Below are 27,343 nucleotides of genomic sequence, written 5' to 3'. Positions count from 1 at the left end.
CACTTAACACATAAAGGTGTTTATCAATGTTAGATTTTTATTCTTTGTGGGTCTGTATGGTCTGAGGGAATGCTTTGTCTAATGGTGTTATACATTACAGATTAGGAAGTGCAGCTCTATCGCAGCTCTATCTCCTCACTCCTCTCTTACCTCTTTCTCTCTAAGCCCCCCCCCCCCCCAAGGTGGGCAGTCAGTGATGGTGGCCTACATAATATTACATAATGGAAGGGATCAGACATTCTGTACTTTAAATACTCCTTTTGTTTTTCCAAGGTAATGTACAGAACGGAGGTGTTTATCCCACTCATACCACAGTATACAAACAAAAACATAAGCAGACATTTACTAGTAGAAATGTTGGGGTTGTTTAGGTTTTATTAATTACTTTAAATGTTTAAGTATTTGTATGTTATATTTATATTATATTTTTATATTTATATTATATTACCATGGTTCGACTCTGTAGGTTGGATAATCAGCACCATTCAGGGGCGTTTGTATTTAATCACTTAGCCTCTGTACGTTCAGTATGTGTTGCCATGGTGAGGTGTGGCCTAGCTCCATCAGACTTTAAGGATTATTAAAACAAATGTTATGTTAGTCACAGAAGGTAGCTTACTTCAGGTTTGAATCAAGGTTTATCTGAAAAGCCACACTTGGAGCAACAGCCGTCTGTGAGGATGAGGTGGACCCTTTAATGTGCCTTAATGATACACTTAAACCTAGCTGGCCATTTATCTGCCTTCTACAAGAGAGATCCATTTTCCTTTCTTCAGTTGGAAGTAAAGAGCATATTCAAGAAAGCCTGTGAGGCAAATCAGTGTTGTTATTGGGCTGTTTGTCAGCATAACATTTCTTTAATCGAAATGTGTTTTGAGTAGCATTGATGTTTACATACATCAAGTCTTGGTAATACTTTATGTTTAACAGTGGTAATAGGATTCATAGAGCATATAACAAGCCTTACAAAAAGTGTGACAGTGCCCTAATCTTCACTGTAAGTGTTATCAAAGGCCTTAGGTCAGGGGTCCCAGCAGGCCACTGGGGGTACTGTGGTGTTCTGGATAAGTTTGATGACACAAGCAGACAGTCATAGCAATATTGAATTGTAGTATTCCAGGTGTAGGATGACAATTGCCTAAAAAGGGGCCTGCATTGTTTTCTGCGTGAGGTAAAGTTCTCCTCTGTTTTAGAGTCACTGTCTTTTTTTGCAGGGACTGACAGGTTGTTGTCCGTCTGAAAATGAGCTAATCAGTGTGTCAACAATAGATGCACCTTGAACTGTGGGCAATAAAATGGACAAGTGACATTGACAGTATGGAATTATAAAGAAGACAGTCAGGTGAGCGAGGGAGAAGAGTTCAAATCTCCATGAGCAGATGCTTTATGACTATGGGAAAACATAGATGAAGAGAGAGCAGCTAGAGTAAGCAGTGCTTTCTAGTTTAATCCATGTCTCTCCCAAGGTCAGAAAGGTAGGAAAAGTTAAAATTAGCAAAAGGATGTCTGAAAAATTATAATAATGATAATAATTAACCTGGGTGAGATATTCAAGTGAGAAAGTAGTGTGAATCCTTCTTTTTACTTCACCATATAACTCCACAGAACAGCTTGCCATCTTTGTTTTAGTGACAGGCTTTTTTAGGCTGTTAGTAACTGGACAATTATGCTGCTTCTAGAACTGGGTAGAATTTAATGGAAACGGCAATTGATTATTCCCTAGCAGAGGTGAAACCCCTCCCCCTGCAAATTCTGTCCCTGAAAGCTAATTGTGTCAACAGCTAGCTAGCATGAAGTTATTGGGTAAATAGGACTGTATTGGTACGGTATTGGGAAAATAGTACTGAAAGTAGATGGCACTAACTAGCAAAATATACTACCAAACAACAATAGATTAAGACAAAAATATACTTAACATTACATGGAAGAGCAGAAGTCCTCTAGCTATAGATAGAAGCACTTTTCTGGCTCCCTGAAAAATCAGCCTGCGGCTGGATCTAATTGCCTACCCTCGCCTTAGGTTATTACTTAGCTTCACACTCAAATTCAACTCTCCCTCAGTCTCCCCTGAGGTTATCTCTGTGCTCATTAAGCAGATCAGTATGTCAGGCACGCTCCCCTCTTCATGATCCTGCTGGTGATGTCGACCTTCTTCTCTTATCACCCGTGCTAACCAGCCAACTCCCAGATGCAGGGGGGAGTGGAGAGCAAGGCAGACTTCATCTTCAACAGCAGGCCCCCGATGAAAAGCAGCGTCATAGTCCGACTGCCTGCTTTTGACGAAGGAGTCTGCTCGGCTCTACTCAGACAGACTCGGACTCCCGCTGTCTTGCCTTTCTGTCTGGCTGCCTGTCTGGTTGGGGAGTAGCCTTACTGAATAAGAAATAGCTTGTGTCTCTTCCTGATGATCCACAACCTCCTTTCATCAGTGGCTTCAAAAGTACTCATGCAATATATATATACAGTATCTCACAAAAGTGAGTACACCCCTCACAGATTTGTAAATATTTGATTATACCTTTTCATGTGACAACACTGAAGAAATTACACTTTGCTACAATGTAAAGTAGTGAATGTACAACTTGTATAACAGTGTAAATTTGCTGTCCCCTCAAAATAACACAACACAAAGACATTAATGTCTAAACCACTGGCAACAAAAGTGAGTACACCCCTAAGTGAAAATGTCCAAATTGGGCCCAAAGTGTCAATATTTTGTGTGGCCACCATCATTTTCCAGCACTGCCTTAACCCTCTTGGGCATGGAGTTCACCAGAGCTTCACAGGTTGCCACTGGAGTCCTCTTCCACTCCTTCATGACAACATCACAGAGCTGGTGGATGTTAGAGACCTTGCACTCATCCACCTTCCATTTGAGGATGCCCCACAGATGCTCAATAGGGTTTAGGTCTGGAGATATGCTTTTCCAGTCCATCACCTTTACCCTCAGCTTCTTTAGCAAGGCAGTGGTCCTCTTGGAGGTGTGTTTCTGCCCTGTGGCCCAGTCTTCGTAGGGAGGGGATCATGCTCTGCTTCAGTATGTCACAGTACATGTTGGCATTTATGGTTCCCTCAATGAACTGTAGCTCCCCAGTGCCGGCAGCACTCATGCAGCCCCACACCATGACACTCCAACCACCATGCTTGTCTGTAGGCAAGACACTTGTCTTTGTACTCCTCACCTGGTTGCCACCACACACGCTTGACACCTGAACCAAATAGGTTTATCTTAAGTTTATCCATGTCCTGTGGTCTCATCAGACCACAGGACATGGTTCCAGTTATCCATGTCATTAGTCTGCTTGTCTTCAGCAAACTGTTTGCGGGCTTTCTTCTCATCTTTAGAAGGGGCTTCCTTCTAAGACAACAGCCATGCAGACTAATTTGATGCAGTGTGCTTTCTGAGCACTGACAGGCTAACACCCCACCCCTTCAACCTCTGCAGCAATGCTGGCAGCACTCATACGTCTATTTCCCAAAGACAACCTCTGGATATGACACTGAGCATGTGCACTCAACTTCTTTGGTCGAACATGGCGAGGCCTGTTCTGAGTAGAACCTGTCCTGTTAAACCGCTGTGTGGTCTTGGCCACCGTCCTGCAGCTCAGTTTCAGGGTCTTGGCAATCTTCTTATAGCCTAGGCCATCTTTATGTAGAGCAACAAATCGTTTTTCAGATCCTCAGAGAGTTCTTTGCCATGAGGTGCCATGTTGAACTTCCAGTGACCAGTATGAAGGAGTGTGAGAGCGATGACACCAAATTTTACACAACTGCTCCCCATTTACCCCTGAGACCTTGTAACACTAACGAGTCACATGAAACCAGGGAGGGAAAATGGCTAAATGGGCCCAATTTGGACATTTTCACTTAGGAGTGTACTCACTTTTGTTGCCAGTGTTTAGACATTAATGGCTGTGTGTTGAGTTATTTTGAGGGGACAGCAAATGTAGTCTTATAGGGATGGAACGGGACAGTTGGATTGATGGAGGGGTTTATACATTTTCTTAGAGCAGAGGTCTCAAACCGGTTCCCCGGAGGGCCATGTGTCTGCAGGTTTTTGGGTTTTCCTTTAAATTGGTTCCCAGTTCAGACCTAAACAACCAGGTGGGGGTAGAAACGAACCAGTTAGTGACCTAATTAGTCAATGAAGTACAAGGTGAGAGCGAAAACCTGCAGACACTCGGCCCTCCGTGGAACCGGTTTGAGACCTCTGTCTTAGAGGGATGGAATGGGACAGTTCAGTTGGATTGATGGAGGGGTTTATACATTGTCTTAGAGGGATGGAATGGGACAGTTTGTTTGGATTGATGGAGGGGTTTATACATTGTCTCAGAGGGATTGGAACGGGACAGTTCAGTTGGATTGATGGAGGGGTTTATACATTGTCTCAGAAGGATTGGAACGGGACAGTTCAGTTGGATTGATGGAGGGGTTTATACATTGTCTCAGAGGGATTGGAACGGGACAGTTCAGTTGGATTGATGGAGGGGTTTATACATTGTCTCAGAGGGATTGGAACGGGACAGTTCAGTTGGATTGATGGAGGGGTTTATACATTGTCTCAGAGGGATTGGAACGGGACAGTTCAGTTGGATTGATGGAGGGGTTTATACATTGTCTCAGAAGGATTGGAACGGGACAGTTCAGTTGGATTGATGGAGGGGTTTATACATTGTCTCAGAGGGATTGGAACGGGACAGTTCAGTTGGATTGATGGAGGGGTTTATACATTGTCTTAGAGGGATGGAGAGGGGCTGTCAAGTTGGTCCATGGAGAGTTCCCTAGCTCCTTTCCTCCCTCCTCTCATCTCCTTTTCTCTCCCCACCAATCCTCCTCTCTTCCCCCTCTCCTCCCCTTCTCCAACTTCCTTTCTCTCATCTCCCCTCGTCTTCCTCTCCCCACTCCTTTCTTCCATCTAGATCTCTGCCAGGTGCCAGGTTTTGTATTAAACCATGTGCGTTGCCAGCTCCCCGGTAAGCAGAAATGTAAAATACGACCGGCCGCCGCTGCCGGGGCACCAAGCAAAATGGAGCCGCCCGGTCCTCTCTGTTGATGGATCACCCTGGATTACTGTGCGGGCCTCCCAAATGGCACCCTATTCCATATACAGTGCACTACATTTGCCCAGGGCCCATAGGGCTCTATGTAGGATATAGAAAGCCATTTGGGACTTAAGCTGTTTGTTTTCCTACTGGCCTAAATGTTACCTCAGGATAACAGCCTCACAGTGGTTTTTGTTTATGTGCTGTAGATTTGAAACGCAGTGCTGCATGAGGACTTGGTAATTGTGGCCCGCCCATGCAGGAAGATGGCTCCTCAGTGGAATATTATACAGCACGTCTCCGCTCTTTTTCTATTTCGCTAAAAAAAGACTTGTTGAATCGATAATAAGCTGAGATTTGCACTCAGTGTCCAGTTTATTAGGTACACACATCTATTACCAGTTCGGACCCCATTGCTTCCGGAACGTGGATTCTACATGGTGTCGGAAATTGATCCCTGTTGGTCCATCCTGATGGCATCACAAAGTTGCTGCAGACTGGATGCCGGTGAATTAATGCTGCACACAGCTTGGTCAAACTTATCCCAGAAGATGTTCAGTTGGGTTTGAGGCCTGGGCACTGCGTTGACCGCTCCAGTAAAATTAATCAGACCAGGAAATGTTGTTCCCCTCCTGTATTGTTCAGTGTCAGTGATGGCACATTATGTTTGTACATGCCATGATTTTGCCTGCGTTTACTGCCGTTATTTGTAACCATGTAGACTGAAGACTGTTTTGAGATCATATTTATGCTGCTGAATGCACTCATAACATCCTCCTTTCTCTTCACAGGTTGTCTGTTCGAGAACGAGTTGTGTTCACTCTACGAGATCTGTGTCAACGGTAAGCTGCATTTTCATTCAAGAAAAAAGCATGGATCTAATGTACGGATTGCTAACCATATCCAATTTGTGGACCAAATAAAAAGTAATCCAGAAGGAAAGAGGATACTCATGGGACCGTGTCACCAAAAGCTATGATCATGTCCTCCAAACCTACCGTAAATTGGACAGGAGGCCAAGGTTGGAGTGTTTAATGTGCGATCCAAACAGCAGCCCATTATGCATACTGCCTGGCTTAAAGTAGTGCTCTGTGTAAGGGAATAGGGTGCCATTGGGGACACGGTTTACGATGCACAGGTGCAGCCACTGAAAAGATGGGGACACTGAAAATAGACACAGCTGGTGACATTGCATCCAACCTTCGCCTTTAGACCTCAAAATTAATTTGTTTGGGCTATTGTTCCAAATTGCGCCCTTTTCCCCTTGTTAGTATATTCTTTTTACCAGAAGCCTGTAGGCTAGGGATGGGCAACTTGGATGGTGGTAGGGGCCACAGAACTTATGTACTGGTCAGGGGGCCTCAGACTAACTTGGAACACACACACACGCTCATTTTAACAAATGCATTAAAAGTACACTAGGTTCTGATGCTAGTTAACGTATATCTGGGCAATTTTTAATTATTGATCAACGTGCCGTTTTCCTGCTCTGCTCATCTCTCCTGGGATTCAGCACGTTCAATGCCGTGATATTAAACGAGTTAACCCTTTGAACGCTATAGGTTTTATGGCTGTTTTCACCGCTTTGATATTTTGGCATGTACAGAGACTGTAATAGGTATCATCAAGTGTTTTATGGCGCAAACATCAGCACACTCTTAGTTACACTCTCAGAAAGACATCACAACAGCTTTCTGAGATATTGAAATTACTGTTTTATGTGTAAACATGCACAAAAAAATATCTTGCCTATTTCATGTTTTGTTTCCAGCATAGATTTTGCTTCCAATACTAACTTTACAACAAATTTAAGGTCAAACATGATATATATATTATTTTCTTAATTTTGTGTAAATATCCTTTTACTGTTTTCTAAATTCACCTATGGGTCACTCAAAGGGGGTGTGGGGGATGAATTCAGCCTGTGCACTGGCAGTTGCCCATGCCTGCTATAGGCAATAGTCATTTTCTGCCTGTCTTGTGGCTATTTCCTTCTTTTGAAATAGGGACTCTCTAATCTTTTTTTATAAGGGGAAAAACATTCATATATTATAAATCAATCAATCAAATTTATTTATAAAGCCCTTTTAACAACAGCAGTTGTCACAAAGGGCTTTACAGAGACACCCGGCCTTAAACCCCAAGGAGCAAACAACAGTAGTGTTCGATTTCTGTGGCTAGGAAAAACTCCCTAAGAAGGCCGAATTTTAGGAAGAAACCTAGAGAGGACCCAGGCTCAGAGGGGTGACCAGTCCTCTTCTGGCTGTGCCGGGTGAGATATTAAGAGTCCAATTGGAATAATAAATACATTTCTCTGGGCTAAATCCAGAGTCTATTTGATTCTAGACTAGGTCAAAAGTATGACCAGATGGACAAGGACAGGGACAGCAACGGGCCCCCCAAACCAGGTACTCCGCAGGTGTGGACCAGGACCTCATCTCCTCCTAAAATGTAAAACTGGAAGAGACTGAGAAAAGTTAGAAGTGCATTCCTCATATCCCCCAGCACAATAATATAGCAGCGTAACACCTTGGAACTGAGACAGGGGGGTCCGGTGACACTGTGGCCCTACCCGGGGGAGGCCCCGGACAGGGCCCAACAGGCAGGAAATCAATCCACACACATTGCCAGGCATCAACCAAAGGGACACCCACCAACCACAACCCCCCTGAATGAGGACCGAGTATTGCCAGCAGCGTACAGTCCAATTGCACAAGCGCGCAACAGAGAGTCAACAACAAGCCAGTGACTCTTCCCCCGAAAAGCATTGGAGGGAGGGCATCCCAGTGGCGACGAGAGCCCACCTGGCAAGACAGCAAGGGTGGACAGTATCAAGCCTACTGGTCACCTTCATGCCCCGGGCCAGGCTACACCTAATTATAAACCATGCTGTAGAGATGAGTTTTTAGTAGACACTTGAAAGTTTGCACTGAGTCTGCATTTCTAACCTTAATTGGCAGATCATTCCACAGTAGTGGAGCTCTATGAGAAAAGGCCCTGCCGCCAGCTGTTTGTTTAGAAATTCTAGGTACAATTAAAAGGCCTGCATCTTGCGATCGTAGGTTACGTGTAGGTATGTATGGCTGGATCATTTCAGCAAGGTAAGTAGGAGCAAGTCCATGTATTGATTTATAGGTTAAGAGTAAAACCTTAAAATCAGCCCTAACCCTAACAGGCAGCCAATGTAAGGATGCCAGGACAGGAGTAATGTGTTCAAATTATTTTGTTCTAGTTAGGATTCTAACAGCAGTGTGCAGCACTAATTGAAGTTTATTTATTAATGGATAACCAGAGAGAAGAGCATTGCAGTAATCTAGTCTAGAAGTAACGAAAGTATGGATACATTTTTCTGCATCAGTTTTTGATATAAAGTTTCAAATTTTTGCAATGTTTCGAAGATGAAAATAAGCAACTCTTGAGACATATTTTATATGTTCATCGAAGGAGAGGTCAGGGTCAAGGGTAACGCCAAGGTTTGTTACAGTTTTTTGTGATACGACCATGCAGCCGTCGAGGTTCACAAAAATGAATAATAAATAAATAAATGTTTGGCCCAAATCAGCTTTTCTGTCATAGGAACCATATCCTATTTAAGGGATTCACAATAATTCAGGAAGAAAAATACAAACTTTGATGTAGTCTAATTTTTAGAATATGTTGTTTATAATCGACTCCATATCCAGAAACACAGTCTCTTTCTCAAGTCAGGTCCTTAACAGGGTTTATCCTTGAGTCGGTCCAACCGTCACAAAGATGGTCCAACCATTCTTGACCTGATTACTCGTGTCATATTTGTTGGACTATTACAAAGTAAAGGCCTCATTTTACAGTGGATATAAAAAGTCTACACACCCCTGTGGAAATGCCAGGTTTTTGTGATGTAAAAGAATGAGACAAATAACTTTTTCCACTTTTAATTGTTAACCTTGTCAAAATAAGTACAGAATTACACAGGTGTTAAAAAATCTCCCCAAAAACCTAATTTTAATATGATATGTGACAAGAATGACATGAAAGTAACATTTGGTCATTACAAGCTACAGTAATTAAGTAATTAAGGTTCTGGTGATGGTTCTTAGGAGAACTAAGGCAGCGTATTGATTAAAGACATATTAATAAGAGACTGTAATTTTGGCCTTTCTGCTCTTCTCTTTTTATGCATAATCTATTGTTGTTTACACTAAACATCAGCTTTTGATGTAGTTTCCTGGATCTGTGGACTAATACACCCGTACGTTCACTAGGGGAGGACACATGGATTTTGATGTTTGAGTTATAATTACAATACATGACCACCAACTGTGGTGTGGAACAGCTATGGTAGGAAACAGAGTACCAGTAATTAATACAGGCATCACATTGCTGTCAGTGGGATTTATGAACGGACATCTGTGTGATTTATGATGGGGACTGGACTTAAAAGTGTAGCAAGTATGTGGACACTGAGATGTTTATGATGCATATTAGGTTTCTGACATTTCATTTCACCAAATGATATTCTCATAGCTTTATAGATTGCATTATGAGAGGTGTGAGTAATGGGATATGTGAGGGGAGTTGCATACTGAGATAGATGGGACAGGACTGTCTTCCTCTCTCGAACCTTCTTCCTGAGGCTCTCAAAACACTACGGTAAATGTCGGCTAATGGTTGATGGCCTAGTGTCTACGGATGGAGGACGCTGCATCAGAAGCTGAGGCTCAGGGTAAACGAGGATTCATTTTGCACATGGAGACCAGAGCAGAGAAAGCACATGAAACAGTATCAAAAGGGACCAGGGTTAGTTTTGGGCTAGGAACGTCCACACTTATAAACAAGTTGTTTTCTGGACTTTGGATAGCCTTGGAAATTAACAGAATCAGTTGCCATGTTATATATATACAACTAACAAGATGAATATGTACCTGATCGGTACATATTCCACTAGTAGATTTCGATGTTATAGCAAGCAGTGGTTAATTAGATTGGATTCAACTGTATTGTCATTGAACAGTATGAGTATAGTACAACAAAATGCAGTTAGCATTTTACCAGAAGTGCAAATCGATAAGGGCTGGAAATGTACAAGTTTTAAGTGTAGTGGATGTTACAAGTGGATGTATAGATGTGCAATGAAGGCAGATACAGTGCAAAATGACAACTCTACACCAATCAGCCATAACATTATGACCAACTGCCTAATATTGTGTAGGTCCCCCTTTTACCACCAAAACAGTCCTGACCCGTTGAGGCATGGACTCCACTAGACCTCTGAAAGTGTGCTGTGGTATCTGGCACCAAGACATTAGCAGAAGATCCTTTAAGTCCTGTAAGTTGCGAGGTGGGGCCTCCATGGATCGGACTTGTTTGTCAAGCACATCCCACAGATGCTGAATTGTATTGAGATCTTGGGAATTTGGAGGCCAAGTAAACACCTTGAACTCGTTGTTGTGTTCCTCAAACCATTCCTGAACCATTTTTGCTTTGTGGCAGGGCGCATTATCCTGCTGAAAGAGGCCAACTGCATCTTGGTGCCATGTGTTCTCCAGATAAGGAATGCACATGCACCCAGCCATCCATGTGATGTAAATAGAAACATGATTAATCAGATCAGGCCACCTTTTCCATTGCTTCTTGGTCCAGTTCTGATGCTCTTTTGTCCATTGTTGGCACTTTCGGTAATGGACAGGGGTCAGCATGGGCACCCTGACTGGTCTGCAGCTACATAGCCCCATACGCAACAAACTGCGATGCATTGTGTGTTCTGACACATTTCTATCAGTACGAGGGTTAGGGTTAGAGTACAAGCATGAACTTTTTCAGCAATATGAGCTACAGTAGCTCGTCTTTTGGATCGGACCACACAGGCCAGGCTTCGCTCCCCACATGCATCAATGAACTTTGGCCTCCCATGACCCTGTCGCCAGTTCACCACTTTTCCTTCCTTGGACCACTTTTGATAGGTACTGACCACTGCAGACCGGGAACACCCCACAAGGGCTGCAGTTTTGGAGATGCTCTGACCCAGTCGTCTAGCAATCAGACTTTGGCCCTTGTCAAAGTCACTGAGATCCTTATGCTTACCCATTTTTCCTGCTTCTAACACATCAACTTTGAGGGCAGAATGTTCACTTGCTGCCTAATATATCCCACCCATTGACAGGTGCCATGATAACGAGATTATCAGCATTATTCACTTCACCTGTCAGTGGTCATAATGTAATGGCTGATCGGTGTAAATAAGCAGTGAACAGGAGAGGCCAGCAAATTTACAAATTTACAAATATTAAGTATATGTACTCTATGTGCAAGTGGGAATGAATGGTTGTGTGATGAAGCAACTGCAAGTACAAATGGCAATTCTGACTGTGCAGTAAAGCAATTTTGGAGGTGTAAGGTAGTCCGTGCAACTGAAATGCAACTTAGCAGCAATGAGGAATAGCAGCAATGAGGTTCTGGAAGTAGACAAGTAGTACAAGGGAGGCAGTATTGAGTGGTGGGAATGGTTAGTGATGGGTCACAAAGTTCAGCAAGAGACCTGTACTGCCTGCCTGATGGTAGGTGGGCAAATCGTATGTGGCATGGGTGTGAAGGGTTTCTGGTAAAGCCGTGCGCCCTGCGCAAGGTCTACAATGGCTGGGAGCTGGGCACCAGTAATGTGATGGGCGGTTTTCACCACCCGTTGCAGGGCCTTCCAGTCGGCTATGGAGCATCCGCCAAACCACACTGTGGCACAGTTTGTCAAAATTCTCTCGATTGTGCAGCGGTAGAAGTTCATGAGGATCTTGGAAGACAAGCAGGCCTTCTTCAACGTCCTCAAAAAGTACAGGTGCTGCTGTGTCTTTTTGACCGGGGCTGAGGTGTTGAGGGTCCAGAGAGGTCTTCAGAGATGTGGACACCCAGGAGCTGGACACATGCTCCACCTCAATGCCATCCATAAGACCTGGGGCGTGACTGCAGCCTTTGGACACAATGAGCTCCTTATTTGGAGAATATACCCACCAATGTAACATGTACTGTCAGTATGCTAATTCTTTGTCACAATATGCCTTACTTATTTCATTCCCCACTCCCTCTCTAACTTCATCTCCACACCTGCTGGTCAAGTGGCCTATTTACTTGCTGGTTAATAAAAATCTAATAAAGTTTTCAATGCTTCTAAAGTATTCGGTTCGTAGAAGACTACTACTAACAGCCCAATGTGTTCTGTTCCAAAGTACTGAACTGCAGTACAGAGATAAATAGGTGCCATTTTGGATGTACAGTGCTTTGGTCTTGTACTAGACACTGCTCCCTAGTGGTCACTCCCAGGTGTTGCATGTGATACCTTAGATGAACTGTGACCAGGGATCACTAATTATTGTCGGTGCAGCTAAAACGCAGGCAGTCTGTTGGTTCCATATAGGTCTTGAACTCACATCAGGTGAGAGGAAAATTCTCTTTGGAAAATCCGCCCAGGCAGTGGAAAGTGGCCACTATGCGCCATGTGTTTGCTTAAATTGTATCCATTTTAATGTAGCGGGAGCTGATGCTGTTGGTGTGATGAAGCTATCACGTAGCATGTCTGTAGTGAATGATTGATCACTTTGTAGTCCAGGTGTGGTGTCCAACTTTAACATGGTTGAGTTCTGAATGTATGTAATAAATATACAAGTGCAGTCCTATCATTATATGCCTCTATCAGGGGATTTGACTAGTTTCCAACATAGGGTTAATGATTCTAAAACGTGATACACCATGTTTTAGCCTCTTAACAGCTTATTCTATAACTGAGGCTTAATTTGTTTCTTCAGCAAGTTGTTCTGTGGCTGTTTTAGAAACACAGTACCTAATATATTTCTAGGCATGTGCAATTTACCCCTCTTCCTGACTGTTTTGTCTTGATTATTGAGCCTTGAAATGGATTAATCACTTATTTTCCCCAGTGATGTGATTACACATGGGGGTGATGGATAGTGTTTGTGTTGCCAGTTTGCTGAAAAGTTGTGCATGAGCAAATATGAGGTGATCCAGACTTTTCGAATGCTTTTAGATTGGGGACTAGCCAAGCAATTTGTGGAAGATAATTTATCTCCCTTTTTAGCTTTTCGTTTGTTTGCGAGACACTGTGTCCTGCTGTGTTTTTGGCTTAACATGTCTTTGTTGGCAAGGATTCTCAGGAATGTCCATGCTGAGACAAGCATAGCTCCTCTTCATGTTTGGCTCATGTTCAATGTGGATTTAATCACTACTTGTGAAGTGTGTAACAGGATATGAGGTGTGTATGTTGATTTAAGAATGTCTAGGCAATTCACACTTATCAAGTTAATTAAAATACTCATCAACATAGCAAAGATGAGCTATATACAATATAGCAACATAATAACCATATTGCCTACTAGGCTGCAGTATTTTACCACCGGATGTATTAAAGAAACACAGCGTAGAGGTCAGGTAAACTGCCACAAAATGTTGCATCCAAGCCAACTATTCCCAATACCCCAATTCACAATCATGCAAATTTTGATATTTATATTGATATTTAGTCAACAATGATTTCCTAAACTATTCAGTGCTTTCTTTTCACAGAAATTAGGTGAACTGCATAGAATTCTAGCAAACTGGAAATGACAGAGGGGAACTATGCCATTTTAGGATGTGCTTTTATATGCACATGCAAAATAATTTCTAAATAATTGTGACACTGTCATGACTATAGATACAGTTTATGGAATTTTTCTGATATTGTGCATATTGCACCTTCATGGTCAGGTAAATCACCTAGTGGTACTACTGCATTACTGTACATTATAGTAGTGCTTTAGTCATTCTAAATGTTTGCTATATCCATAGTTTACTCATTAATAATTGTATTGACGATGTGTCTGCTGCACCACTTAATTTTCCTGTAGATGTTCATGCATTTCCTTGGCTGTACTGTGCAATCTGACTGCGTTTCCAAAGGCAGACAAATTCTTATATTTATTTTCACAGATAAATTTTGCTCTGAAAATTACCTAATTAGATTGTTCAAAAGACCAACTAGTGGAAACAAATGTCAGAATTGTTCTGAATGTGTGAACACCCCCTGTGTGAATTAAAACAGGTTTTGTAGAATGCATCCTGTCATCATTCCATAAAGAACTGTTTTTGTGTGCCTAACATTGAAATGGAGGGAGCTATTGTGTCCCTGATTCTGGAAAAACTATGCATTGTAATTCCTATTATTATTTACTGAATAATAATTATAATAATTATTATTAACTTTACTCTCTAGGTACAAGCTGGCTGAATATGCTGGACCTACTATTCAGTAGGTTTTGCCTTTGTTGAGTTTCAGTTTCCCTGGTGAAATCACAGTGATTGTAATCTACACAGACCAAGGGCAGTGCCGTCAAAAAAGTGATTTTCAAAATCCCAAAATAACACTCTTAACAGTGAAATCTATGATAATGCCACTTATGTTTAAGATCAGTTTGAATAAAATTCCTGGAATTTCAGACTGTCTGTGTTAGGCTGACTGCATGATGTCACCAGGCCGATTTAATTACTATAAACTAGTTACTGTTAATCTGGTTAAGGGGGTTGGCTGTAGGCTATCCTATTACCCATTAAGTGCTGTTTATGTAAATAATGTATCTTCAGATTTGTTTCCAGTTGCGTAGGGTGGTCTTCAGCAAAAAAATCTCTCCCCGAATATCTTCCTCTATCAGTTAAGCAGAAATGCCTGAAGAAAAAAATATTATTGTTTTGAACAATCAGACCGAGAACTTCAAAACCCAAAGTAAGATCAGGAAAATATATATTTTTTTTTAAATACTGAATGAAAACTTTCTGGCAATATACTCTCTGTTACAAGTGAAATGTAGGAGCAATACAATAACATTGTAATAAATCGCTGTTAGGACAGCAAATATGGGTATTGAATTGCTTGTACAATAGTAAGCTTCAGTAAGGTATTTTATATTATATAATACTGCCTACCCAAATGTCTGCAGACCCATCAACCAACACATTTCTGGACCTAGATCTTCTATTAATATGTGTGAAGTTACAGTGTCTTCATAAAGTATTTAGGCCCCTTCAGGTTCTCCAAAATTTGTTCTGTTATAAACATATTCTTTGATCATCCTTTAGATGTCTCTAAAACTTTATCAAAGTCTATCTGTGGCAAATTTTATTGATTGGACATGATTTAGAAAAGGCAGAGCAAAAACCAAACCATGAAGTAAAAGGAACTCTCCGTAGACCTTCGAGATCTTGGAAAGGTTATATACAAAAGTTCCCATGAGCACAGTGGGCTCTATCACTGTAAAATACAAAAGGTGCAGTACCACAAAGTCTGTTCCCAGAGCCAGCTAAGTAAATGGTAAGATGGGCCTTGGTCAGAGAGGTGAAAATCTTAATTCTAACAGAACTTCAGAGTTGTTCTGCAAAGAAGGGAGAACCTGCCAGAAATACAACTAACTCTGTAGCACTCCATCAATCAGGCCTTTATGTTAGAGTGGCTAGAGAGAAGCCACCCCTAGAGTATATGGAAAAAGATTCTCTGCTCTGATAAGACAAAAACTGAATTAAAGCTGCAAGCAGGATTTCAGGGGGCCAAGTGGAGCATCACAAGTACCTAATTTCATGCTGTCAAAAGAGGATATTGTGTTTATTTGTGTGTGGACAGTGTGTTAGGGGTGACTGTCTATGGGGAGATGGAAAGAAGAGAGAGTGTATGTGTGCTGAGAGATGAAGAGTTGGGGAGCATTAAGTGTAAAAGACACATCCTCTATCTATCTCCTGCAAATTCTATATCTTTGGGTTATATTGCTGAATTTTGGTGGATTTCCTGATATCTGTCATGTTTTTAGCAGAACCATGAGGTCTGTCTGTGCCTATTATTAAGTTTCTATTGCTGGCATAGGTGTTTAACGGTATTGCAAGTGTTGTAGCTCTTGGATATTCCTTATGTGATCAGTTTTGAATACTTTTTCACTAGACTACTTCTTAAAGGCAACAGAGCTATTAAGGTTCTTATATAATTAGTATTTCTGACATTAGCAGATGTATGTGACTTAAGTGAAAAAACAAAACACTACACTATTGCTTATTCGTTTACATTACCAAAGAAAGTGAGAGCAATACTTCAAGAACATTAGCTAGGCATTTTTACATTTCATCATGCTGTCTGTGAATACTAAAATGCATTGTACTGAGCCACCCACTCTGCAATATCTCCCTCTTCATGTCCAGGGCCAAAAGCCTGGTGTACATCCTAGTCCTCCCTTTTTTGTTAAGCCATGCCTCAGCTAATGCAGTCTGGTGCGCAGGAAGGCTTTCTTGTAATGTGTTGTCAATATGGATAAGAAATACTCTATTGTCAGACTATAATAAAGATAGGTTTCATTTGAGCTGATGTACAATGTGTCATCATCTAATAACAAGTAATACATTTGATGAAACCTGATAGCTAGCTTAACTTTTTTTAGCTATATATTTGATGTTAGCTAGATACTTAGCATTAATTCATTGTACCTTTTAGCAACAACGTTCTGCCACCGGAGTTAACCTATTTACAAACAGTAAATAGACTAACTGCAGTATTGTTAGCTTGAGTATCATTAGCTTGAGTTAGCTTACTAATGCTAATTTACTGTTTAGTCATTTCTATATCCTCTTTCTCACCTCAAAAGTCTACATTTACACTGACCCATTTGAATTCCAGTTTTTGTTCTTTTAATCAATCAGATCAACAGCAACAGATCACTAAACCTCCCTCACTGTAAAGCTTTACTGCAGAATAAATGTTTAAAATGTAATACTATTTCACTTTTTGCCCAATACAGAGAACACAGGTAAGTGGATGTTTTTTCTAATAAGTTGAAGCAACAAAATATCACAGTGAAGTTGTTTAATGTATTCATACTGTAGTGTAGTCATTACATGAGGTCCTATAGGTTTCTGTTGAAGGCTTCTATCTGTGGTTTTGCTGTCTTTGCAAAAACTCAGTGTCAGATTAGTCATTTATTTATGCTGGGCTTGCTTAAAAAGGGAAGGCACATTTACATAAAATGTTGAATACATCACGTAGGAATATGCAAGCTATACACAGTCACACATTTGTTTTTCTATCCTTGTGAGGACTTGGGGTCTAACCTTAACCCAGAAATCCATGTTACCTATGCCCTAGCTCTAAATCTAACCTTTATCCTAACCCTAATCTTGAGCTAACCCTAACCTTAACACCAATAACCTAACCATTATGCCTACACTTAACCCAGCTCCAATGGTTAACCCTAACCAGTAATGCCTAAACCTGAAACACTATGCCCTATATATACAGCTCCAGAGAAAATTAAGAGACCACTGCACCTTTTTGTTTCCTTTCCAAAAAGTTGAAAAGGAAGGTTTTGAGTGAGGAAAGGAAGGGTTAAAATTAAGAGACCACTGCAAATTTAATGCTTCTGTTCCTTACTCAAAACTTTCCTTTTCAACTTTTTTGGAACAGAACAGTATATAAATATACAGTGGGGAGAACAAGTATTTGATACACTGTCGATTTTGCAGGTTTTCCTACTTACAAAGCATGTAGAGGTCTGTAATTTTTATCATAGATACACTTCAACTGTGAGAGACAAAAGTCCAGAAAATCACATTGTATGATTTTTAAATAATTAATTTGCATTTTATTGCATGACATCGGTATTTGATCACCTACCAACCAGTAAGAATTCTGGCTCTCACAGACCTGTTAGTTTTTCTTTAAGAAGCTCTCCTGTTTTCCACTCATTACCTGTATTAACTGCACCTGTTTGAGCTCGTTACCTGTATAAAAGACACCTGTCCACACACTCAATCAAACAGACTCCAACCTCTCCACAATGGCCAAGACCAGAGAGCTGTGTAAGGACATCAGGGATAAAATTGTAGACCTGCACAAGGCTGGGATGGGCTACAGGACAATAGGCAAGCAGCTTGGTGACATGGCAACAACTGTTGGCACAATTATTAGAAAATGGAAGGAGTTCAAGATGATACAATTTCCCTCGATCTCGGGCTCCATGCAAGATCTCACTTCTTGGGGAATCAATGATCATGAGGAAGGTGAGGGATCAGCCCAGAACTACATGGCAGGACCTGGTCAATGACCTGAAGAGAGCTGGGACCACAGTCTCAAAGAAAACCATTAGTAACACACTACGCTGTCATGGATTAAAATCCTGCAGCACACGCAAGGTCCCCCTGCTCAAGCCAGCGCATGTCCAGGCCTGTCTGAAGTTTGCCAATGACCATCTGGATGATCCAGAGGAGGAATGGAAGAAGGTCATGTGGTCTGATGAGACAAAAATAGAGCTTTTTGGTTTAAACTCCACTCGCCATGTTTGGAGGAATAAGAAGGATGAGTACAACCCCAAGAACACCATCCCAACTGTGAAGCATGGAGGTGGAAACATCATTCTTTGGGGATGCTTTTCTGCAAAGGGGACAGGACGACTGCACCGTATTGAGGGGAGGATGGATGGGGCCATGTATTGAGAGATCTTGGCCAACAACCTCCTTCCCTCAGAGCATTGAAGATGGTTGCTGGGTCTTCCAGCATGACAACGACCCGAAACACACAGCCAGGGTAACTAAGGAGTGGCTCCGGAAGAAGCATCTCAAGGTCCTGGAGTGGCCTAGCCAGTCTCCAGACCTGAACCCAATAGAAAAACTTTGGAGGGAGCTGAAAGTCTGTATTGTCCAGTGACAGCCCCGAAACCTGAAGGATCTGGAGAAGGTCTGTATGGAGGAGTGGGCCAAAATCCCTACTGCTGTGTGTGCAACTACAGGAAACGTATGATCTCTGTAATTGCAAACAAAGGTTTCTGTACCAAATATTAAGTTCTGCTTTTCTGATGTATCAAATACTTATGTCATGCAATAAAATGCAAATTAACTACTTAAAAATCATACAATGTGATTTTCTGGATTTTGCGTCACTCACAGTTGAAGAGTACCTATGATAAATTTACATGCTTTGTAAGTGGGAAAACCTGCAAAATTGGCAGTGTATCAAATACTTGTTCTTCCCACTGTATCTATCTATATATATATATATATATATATATATATATATATATATATATATATATATATGTGTGTGTGTGTGTGTGTGTGTGTGTGTGTGTGTGTGTGTGTGTGTGTGTGTGTGTATGTGTATATATAAATGCTTTACTCTAAACATAATCCTGACAAAATAATCCTAAACTTTGACCTAAAATGTACCTCAATAACCTAACCTTCATGCCTAAACATATGGTTAAATCTAGTCCTAATTCCTCTGCTTAACCCTAAACAACACCCGTAGTACTTAAACCAATTTTACCCTAACCCTTACAGCTTAGCCAATGTTTGGAATTATTTGTCAGGTTTTACTGTCCTTGTGCTGACATCTGGTCACCACAAGTACACATAGACCTGGAACACAAACACTCACAAACATACTCTTTCTATCTCAAATACACTGTAATCTATCTTACTGTTGTGGAACTGAGACGAACAGATGTTCCATTTGGATGATATCTGCCATGCACGTATGTTTTTGCTTACGTTAAAACCATTCAAGTTATGCTTTGTACAATCACAATGTGATTTCCTTAGAAGTACCTGATGTGGTCTCTTTGTGTCCAACCCTTCTCAATAGGACAACAGATTCCCTGACTATTTGAGATGCACAGGAAAATAGACCTCAGGTGTTGATGTCTGTTGGAAATGTGCTGGAGCACCACACAGGAGAAAGAGGATGCTCTGCTTTGTTTTTGCTTCGGTCTAATTAGCTAAAGGGGAGCAGGGGATAAACACGCATCACCATAGCAACAGGCGAAACAGAGGAAAAAATAACTAAATTGGTCCACTACACAGCTGTGTCCTAGCAAGTCTTCACCCAGCGTGTCACGGACAGATTCAGACGCAGCTTGTTGATTTTTGTCTTTGACAACATTAAACGTGTTTTTTTTGTCTCTCTACCCACTCTATATGTGTCAACTCTTCTAATTTAATGAATACAATTTGTTCTCTTGTCTGAATCATTTATGGTGCCATGCTAAATTATTAAGACTCCTGACCAATTCAAATACAAATGGTACATTGACATTTCTTACATAATGCTTTAAAACAATGACATTCAAGGCCATTTTTTAAGGTGATATTGGTTTATGTTGGGAAAGCTAATTCAATAAGCTACATGTATTTTGCAGTAACTACAGCAAACTGAGTGGAATCGTAAGATATTTGCTTTAAAACTTCAGCTATTTCTTTCAGCCTCTTGGCAAAATGTGTACAGTAGCAGGAATATTGATTCTAGCTGCATGCAGCTGTCCAGAACTGAATTGGTGCACTATCAATAACATGTTCGTAGTGTGTCCACACCCAAGGATTCATGGTATTTGGTAGAACATTTTAAAAAATCTTGAAGTTAAAAAAATTGTGCTATAGAAAGCCACCATAACAGTGGTCTCAGTGGAGAAGATTTACTGTCCGCTTTGGGTTGAGTGCTGTTACACTGACTTCTGTAGGATGAGTGGAGCTGAGGGGCCAAATGTTGACCAAATCTCATTCCATAAACACAGTTCAACCAGATCGATTACTCTGGCATCCCGAGGTACAATGGAAAACATCTATTAACACTGTATGGTACAGGTCTTCATTTGATCTGACATGCATATCAGAGCCGAACTGCATCAGTGAAATTCTTATCTGACACAACCACGAGATTGTTCAGTTTTGGTAAAATCACTACCCATTCCGACTGGGATCCATATTACTACCCAGATTGCTGCTCTATCAAAATACTACCCAGATTGCTGCTAATTTACAGTACTCTTTTTAAATTGCTAGGGTACAGTGTTATGTATATTGTTGCTTTATTTTATCATAATTTTCTGTGTAGATATATTTTTGCTTATATTCTCTTCTTAACTCTAACTATGTAGTTTGTCGGGTGCCATGTCATAAGAATTTCATTTTACAGGATGAAGCTGTGTTGTTTGGCGCATTTCACAAATAATCCTTGAAACTTGAAACAAAGTATAGGAAATGTGAATGATATGATATTTATTGATTTCATCAAGGTATATTCATTTAATAATTTAAATTTGCATACAATAATATAATTTTGGATATAATTTCTGTGGCAACCATGCTTGATCCGACTCGGGCTCCAACCATTTCGGATATGTCCGTGAAGACCTTCATTTTATGGGCTTGGATCAAAAGCACCTTGTAGGATGCTGAGCATGATGGGACATTAAAGTTCTCCTAATCTAGCAGCATCTATGACCCATTGACTTACATAGGCTGCTGCTCAACTTTTCTTTAGCTTTAGCGTCACCTAAAGCTAATTAGCTGAATTGACTCATGCTACCGTGTGTTGACAGTGGTCCAATTCTGGTCCGACATGCTTGAGAAGAATCTTTTTGTTTTTTGTGAGACGTTCAGGATCCAGGAATCAGAAATTCAGGATTTCTATGCACTCTAGTTCTGGATACTTTATCTGTGTTCCCTCATTCATCATTTTGGTTTTAAGCTAGATGGAAATGATTTGCTCAAGTTGCATCCTATTGACTTGATTAAATATGTGCGCTGTTTACAGATTCTCCAGCTGTACAGACCAGAGTAGCAAAGCAGAACTGCTGTTGCGGGTGAACATGACCACATGGCCACTTCCAAGCAAAGATAATACATCAGGCAGAATCTAACAAAGCATTTTTTGACCCCAGCCAGCATCTCCTCAATCATAACGCAAACCACTCCCATGAAAATGCCCTTTAAATTCTCATTTGCTGTAATCCACTCCGTAAATCAAGTTGAAGGTAGGGGGTTCTGGTGCTGAATTACAGTCATATGTACAGAGGCTGAGATAGATGAGAGAGATGCTATTCAAGACTTAAATATGCATGGCTATAATTACAAGTCATAATTCAAATGTCCCCATGAACTAGACTCCAGTACGTCAAGAAGACAAAGCAAAGGCTCCAATGAATGGTGAATGATGCTATACCACCATGTTTATTCAACATAGGCTGGATTAGATTAATGTGCTATTAATAAATGAGAAATGTTTATAAACATGAAAATAATTTCCCCCAAAATAGGTAACTGTCTCTTTAATCTCATCCTCCAGCCAGCAGTTTGAGCCTGGGGATGATGTTACTGACCCTACTGTCTCCATTTATAGAAGCAGATGACAGTGAGTGAATGCTTGTTACTGACAGTAGATAGACTGATTTGACAACAGTCAGGTCACTCCTAGCACCCTCCTCTCCATTTGATTGGGATGTTTAGAGTTAAGACCGGACTTCCGCTATGGATGAATGTAGATACGAAACTCAAAAAAGGTGTAATTGATTAAGTACCATCTATCAACCCTCAGTAACACTACGAGTAACACTGTCTAGACATGATACATTTAAAATGTTCTTATCGTTTCTTTTTTTTTCATTACCATCATGCACCATTGTCAACTTGTTTGCAAGCCTTTTGAATTGGATCTCACGCAACGATAGAAATTATATTTGTGAATTGAAAACAATGAGCATAATGATTAGATTTTGCAATGCACTGTTGTTTGACTAATGCAATAAGGCACGAGTGGGAGTCGGTATATGGCTAATAAGGGCTGTTCTTGAATACAGCACTTAGCTATATAGCGCCAATATACCAGAAACCCCTGAGGTGCCTTATTGCTATTACAAACTCATTACCAACATTATTAGAACAGTAACATTTTTCTTCTTATACCGATATAATAGCCTACATCTTTCAGCCAATCAGCATTCAGAGTTAAAACAGCCTGTTTCATAATGTTTTTTTTCTTCTTACACTGTATTGTTCTTTTGGACATGTGTAGTGAAGCCAGAGTTTGAGTCTGACACGTTTTATTAGCTGCAGTTATTACGTAAAGAGGGGAGCATCAAAAATACTGGTCGATTTTAAATTGCCCCAGCATGCCATGCGTAACAGGTGTGATATGACTTTTATTTGGCAATGGTGACACTTTGTGGGTGACAGTGGTCATTCTGTTCAGAGAATCGCTTGTTCAAGCCCCGGCTAGAGTGTTTGGATCGAAACCGTGCTCTGAATCACTAGGGTTTGGCCCAGCTGCTGGGATGCCGCAGAGTTTAGTAAGCGACACAGTCGGCGATGGTAGCATTTCAGTTGGTTACAGATGTCCCGTGTTACTCAGTTGGTAGAGCATGGCGCTTCTAACATCCGGTTGTGGGTGGACTTCCCACGGGGGACCATGTCAGAAATGTAGGCACTCACTATAAGTCACTCTAAGGGCGTCAGCAAAATGTAACAAACATTTTAGGTCACTCGACCTGAGACATTGATGTAATTGTCTCACTTGTGCGGCAGGGGCACGGCTCTTATGCAGTGATGGTGACGGTTCTTCATGAGTAAAGGCGGTCATTGAATTCAGAGACTCGAAAGTATGAGCGAGACTGTATCACACACACTTCTGTGTCGTAGTAGTGTAGGAAATAGCTACTTACAGGTGCTGGTCATATAATTAGAATATCATCAAAGAGTTGATTTATTTCAGTAATTCCATTCAAAAAGTGAACCTTATATTATATTAATTCATTACACACAGACTGATATATTTCAAATGTTTATTTATTTTAATTGTGATGATTATAACTGACAACTAATGAAAATGAAAATTTGAACATTACTTAAAAAGGATTTTTAGAAATGTTGGCCAACTGAAAAGTATGAACATGAAAAGTATGAGCATGTACAGCACTCAATACTTAGTTGGGGCTCCTTTTGCCTGAATTACTGCAGCAATGCGGCGTGGCATGGAGTCGATCAGTCTGTGGCACTGCTCAGGTGTTATGAGAGTCCAGGTTGCTCTGATAGTGGCCTTCAGCTCTTCTGCATTGTTGGGTCTGGCGTATCGCATCTTCCTCTTCACAATACCCCATAGATTTTCTGTAGGGTTAAGGTCAGGCGAGTTTGGTGGCCAATTAAGAACAGGGTTACCATGGTTCTTAAACCAGGTACTGGTCGCTTTGGCACTGTGTGCAGGTGCCAAGTCCTGTTGGAAAATGAAATCTGCATCTCCATAAAGTTGGTCAGCAGCAGGAAGCATGAAGTGCTCTAAAACTTCCTGGTAAACGGCTGCGTTGACCTTGGACCTCAGAAAACACAGTGGACCAACACCAGCAGATGACATGGCACCCCAAACCATCACTGACTGTGGAAACTTTACACTGGACTTCAAGCAACGTGGATTCTGTGCCTCTCCTCTCTTCCTCCAGATTCTGGGACCTTGATTTCCAAAGGAAATGCAAAATGTACTTTCATCAGAGAACATAACTCAGCAGCAGTCCAGTCCTTTTTGTCTTTAGCCCAGGCGAGACGCTTCTGACGCTGTGTCTTGTTCAAGAGTGGCTTGACACCAGGAATGCGACAGCTGAAACCCATGTCTTGCATACGTCTGTGCGTGGTGGTTCTTGAAGCAATGACTCCAGCTGCAGTCCACTCTTTGTGAATCTCCCCCACATTTGGGTTTTGTTTCACAATCCTCTACCACATCTTTTCCTTCCCTTCACCTCTCTATTAATGTGCTTGGACACAGAGCTCTGTGAACAGCCAGCCTCTTTAGCAATTACCTTTTGTGTCTTGCCCTCCTTGTGCAAGGTCAATGGTCATCTTTTGGAGAGCTGTCAAGTCAGCAGTCTTCCCCAAGATTGTGTAGCGTACAGAACTAGACTGAGAGACCATTTAAAGGCCTTTGCAGGTGTTTTGGGTTAATTAGCTGATTAGAGTGTGGCACCAGGTGTCTTCAATATTGAACCTTTTCACAATATTCAAATTTTCTGAGATACTGAATTTGGGGTTTTCATTAGTTGTCAGTTATAATCATCAAAATTAAAAGAAATAAACAGTTGAAATATATCAGTCTGTGTGGAATGAATGTATACATTATACGAGTTTCACTTTTTGAATGGAATTACTGAAATTAATCAACTTTTTGATGATATTCTAATTATATGACCAGCACCTGTATTAACCGCTACCAGTATCCGTCTAAGTAACCATTCCCATTATAGGAGTGCGTAACTGTGTTGTATGGAGGTGAATGGTCGCCACGCCAGTGTAAGCTAGCACTATACCCATTAGCACTGGTTCATCAACTTGCCTTGAAGTACAATCAGTCACGCCAAAAAAAATTGAGTGGCACCAAATATGCCCAATAAACGAATTTGCTTTCCATCCGGTCGCTCCTTTTGACTTACCCACTCTTTAACATTTCCATGTGCCTTATCTTTAGAACAGGTTAACCGAATGCGACAGAGTCAATGCGTTAGCAAGCTAAAACACTGGAGCAATCTGTAATTTCCCCTCGTTTGTTCAGCACTGTTCTCTTGCAGTATCATGCTAACATTACGGCGAGAGAAGAAGCTAAGGGAGCAGTTTGCAAGTACAACACGAGTAGAAGGCAACCTACGTATTAGCTAGCAGGTAATTACTGTTCTCGGAAACTACTAGTTATATTTCTCTCTTGGATAGCATTAGGCCAGAAACCAAAAAGCTTGCTAGATCAAATCCCTCATTGTTTTAAGGCTCCCAATGTGGCAGAAATTTGTGATCCAAATGTCAGCCAAAAGTAGTAAAAAGTAGCACACTATTTAACATAGTGCAGGAATTGGGAAACAAAGTGTAAATGCAGGCTCTCCATTGCTGTCTAGATAATGGGTAGGTGAAATATGAATCCTGCTGTATTTGCTCCGCTGAGTGCCCCAGATCCTATTTGACACAGTGTTTTGTGCAGAAGAATGCAAATTGTCTGCCAGTATTTTCTGATAACATGCTGCATTCATCTTGCCATCAATTTTTGCCATCAATTTTCCCCGTACCTTTAGATCTCACACACCCGCAAAACATGCTTCACAGTGGGGATGTTATTCTGTTCACTATAGGCCTTGTTGACCCCTCTCCAAACATAGCGCTTACGGTCGTGACCATGAAGCTCTATTTTGGTTACAGTGTATCAGAAACTGTGGCGTGTCAAGGTGATGTCAGGCCTTTTGTAACCAGCTTTTTTGTGTGATTGGCGCAGTAAAGGCTTTGTTCTGGCAACTCAACCATGCAGCTAATTTTTGTAATTGTCGTGGTATTGTGCTCCTTGAAACAACCACACCGTCTTTTTCAGAGCAGCCTGTTTTTCTCCTGAGGTTACTTGTGGGTTTTACTTTGTATCCTGAACAGTTGTGGCAGTTTTGGCTAAAATCTTTTTTGGTCTACCTGACCTTGGCTTGGTATCAAGAGATCCCCATATCGTCCACTTCTTAATAAGTGATTGAACAGTACTGACTGGCATTTGCAAAGATTTGGATATCTTTTTATATCCTTTTTCATCTTTATAAAGTTCCATTACCTTGTTACGTAGGTTTTTTGACAGTTCTTTTCTACTCCCCGTGGCTCAGTATCTAGCCTGCTCAGTGCATCCATGGGAGAACTAACAAACTCATTGACTATTTATACACAGACACTAATTATAATTTAAAAAGCCCCAGATGTGGTAAATTCACCTTTAATTCCCATTTCCCTTTCTGTGTGTCACCTTGTGTGTCTCTTACAAGGTCAAACATTCAAGGGTTTGTAAACTTTTGATCAGGGCCATTTGGGTGATTTCTGGTACCATTATGATTTAAAAATGAGCCAAACAACTGTGATAATAAATGGCTTCATATGATCTCTATCCTTAAATAAAAGACAGTGTTTTTGCATGATCAGTCATATTTTCAAAATCAATGCCAAAATGTCACAATTCCTGCCAATGTATGCAAACTTATTTAGATCCTTTTATTTATTTTTTACTGTTTTGGGGATTTGTAGTTTCCCTAATATGATTAGAAGAGTTTAGTAATGCTCAGTGTGTTCCTGACTCTCTCCTCCAGATGGGATGTTCGGGAGGTGTCACTCCACGGGAGTTCCTGTGACGGAGGTCTTCACCTACGATGTGTCTCCGGCCGTGGTGCAGCACTTCCACACACTGCTGCAGAAGCTCTCCCACAGAGGTACGTAACCGACTCCAACGCCACCGACGCCAACGCCACCGACGCCAACGCCACCGACTTACGCCTCTGCTGCCCAGTCATCAGAGGATGCCGACGTAGTGACCCGTTTGGTAGGTTCAGAGTGGCATCATAAAATAGAAGGCCAGACAGAACCAGGATGTTCGTAAACGCGACAGACAAATGTCTAGGAATTTGTAGACCCTAGTCAGGACCGCCAGTCAAAGGACCATCAACTGCAATTTCTGTGTACGCCAATGTCACCACTGACTCCTGCCGCCATCACTA

At 41.3% G+C, this 27,343-nt stretch overlaps 1 protein-coding gene across 4 annotated transcripts in view; it reads left to right on the top strand.

Moving 5' to 3' along the window:
* Positions 1-27,343, top strand: part of LOC105018340 (receptor-type tyrosine-protein phosphatase N2) — a 157,632-nt gene that overhangs the window by 22,821 nt on the left and 107,468 nt on the right. For 3 of the 4 annotated variants that reach the window (XM_013139367.3, XM_034290981.1, XM_013139364.3), the window contains exons 2-3: positions 5,834-5,884; positions 26,939-27,058. In XM_013139367.3, the coding sequence (XP_012994821.2) occupies positions 5,834-5,884; positions 26,939-27,058 (171 nt within the window). Of the gene's footprint in view, positions 1-5,833; positions 5,885-25,330; positions 25,500-26,938; positions 27,059-27,343 lie in introns of those variants that run through there. The other variant, XM_020045552.3, reaches the window with a different exon arrangement.

Source organism: Esox lucius, chromosome 3 (genome assembly GCF_011004845.1).
Source record: "Esox lucius isolate fEsoLuc1 chromosome 3, fEsoLuc1.pri, whole genome shotgun sequence".
Taxonomy (NCBI): domain Eukaryota; kingdom Metazoa; phylum Chordata; class Actinopteri; order Esociformes; family Esocidae; genus Esox; species Esox lucius.
Note: the sequence above shows the minus strand (reverse complement) of the source record. Positions and strands in the feature narration are given on the sequence as shown.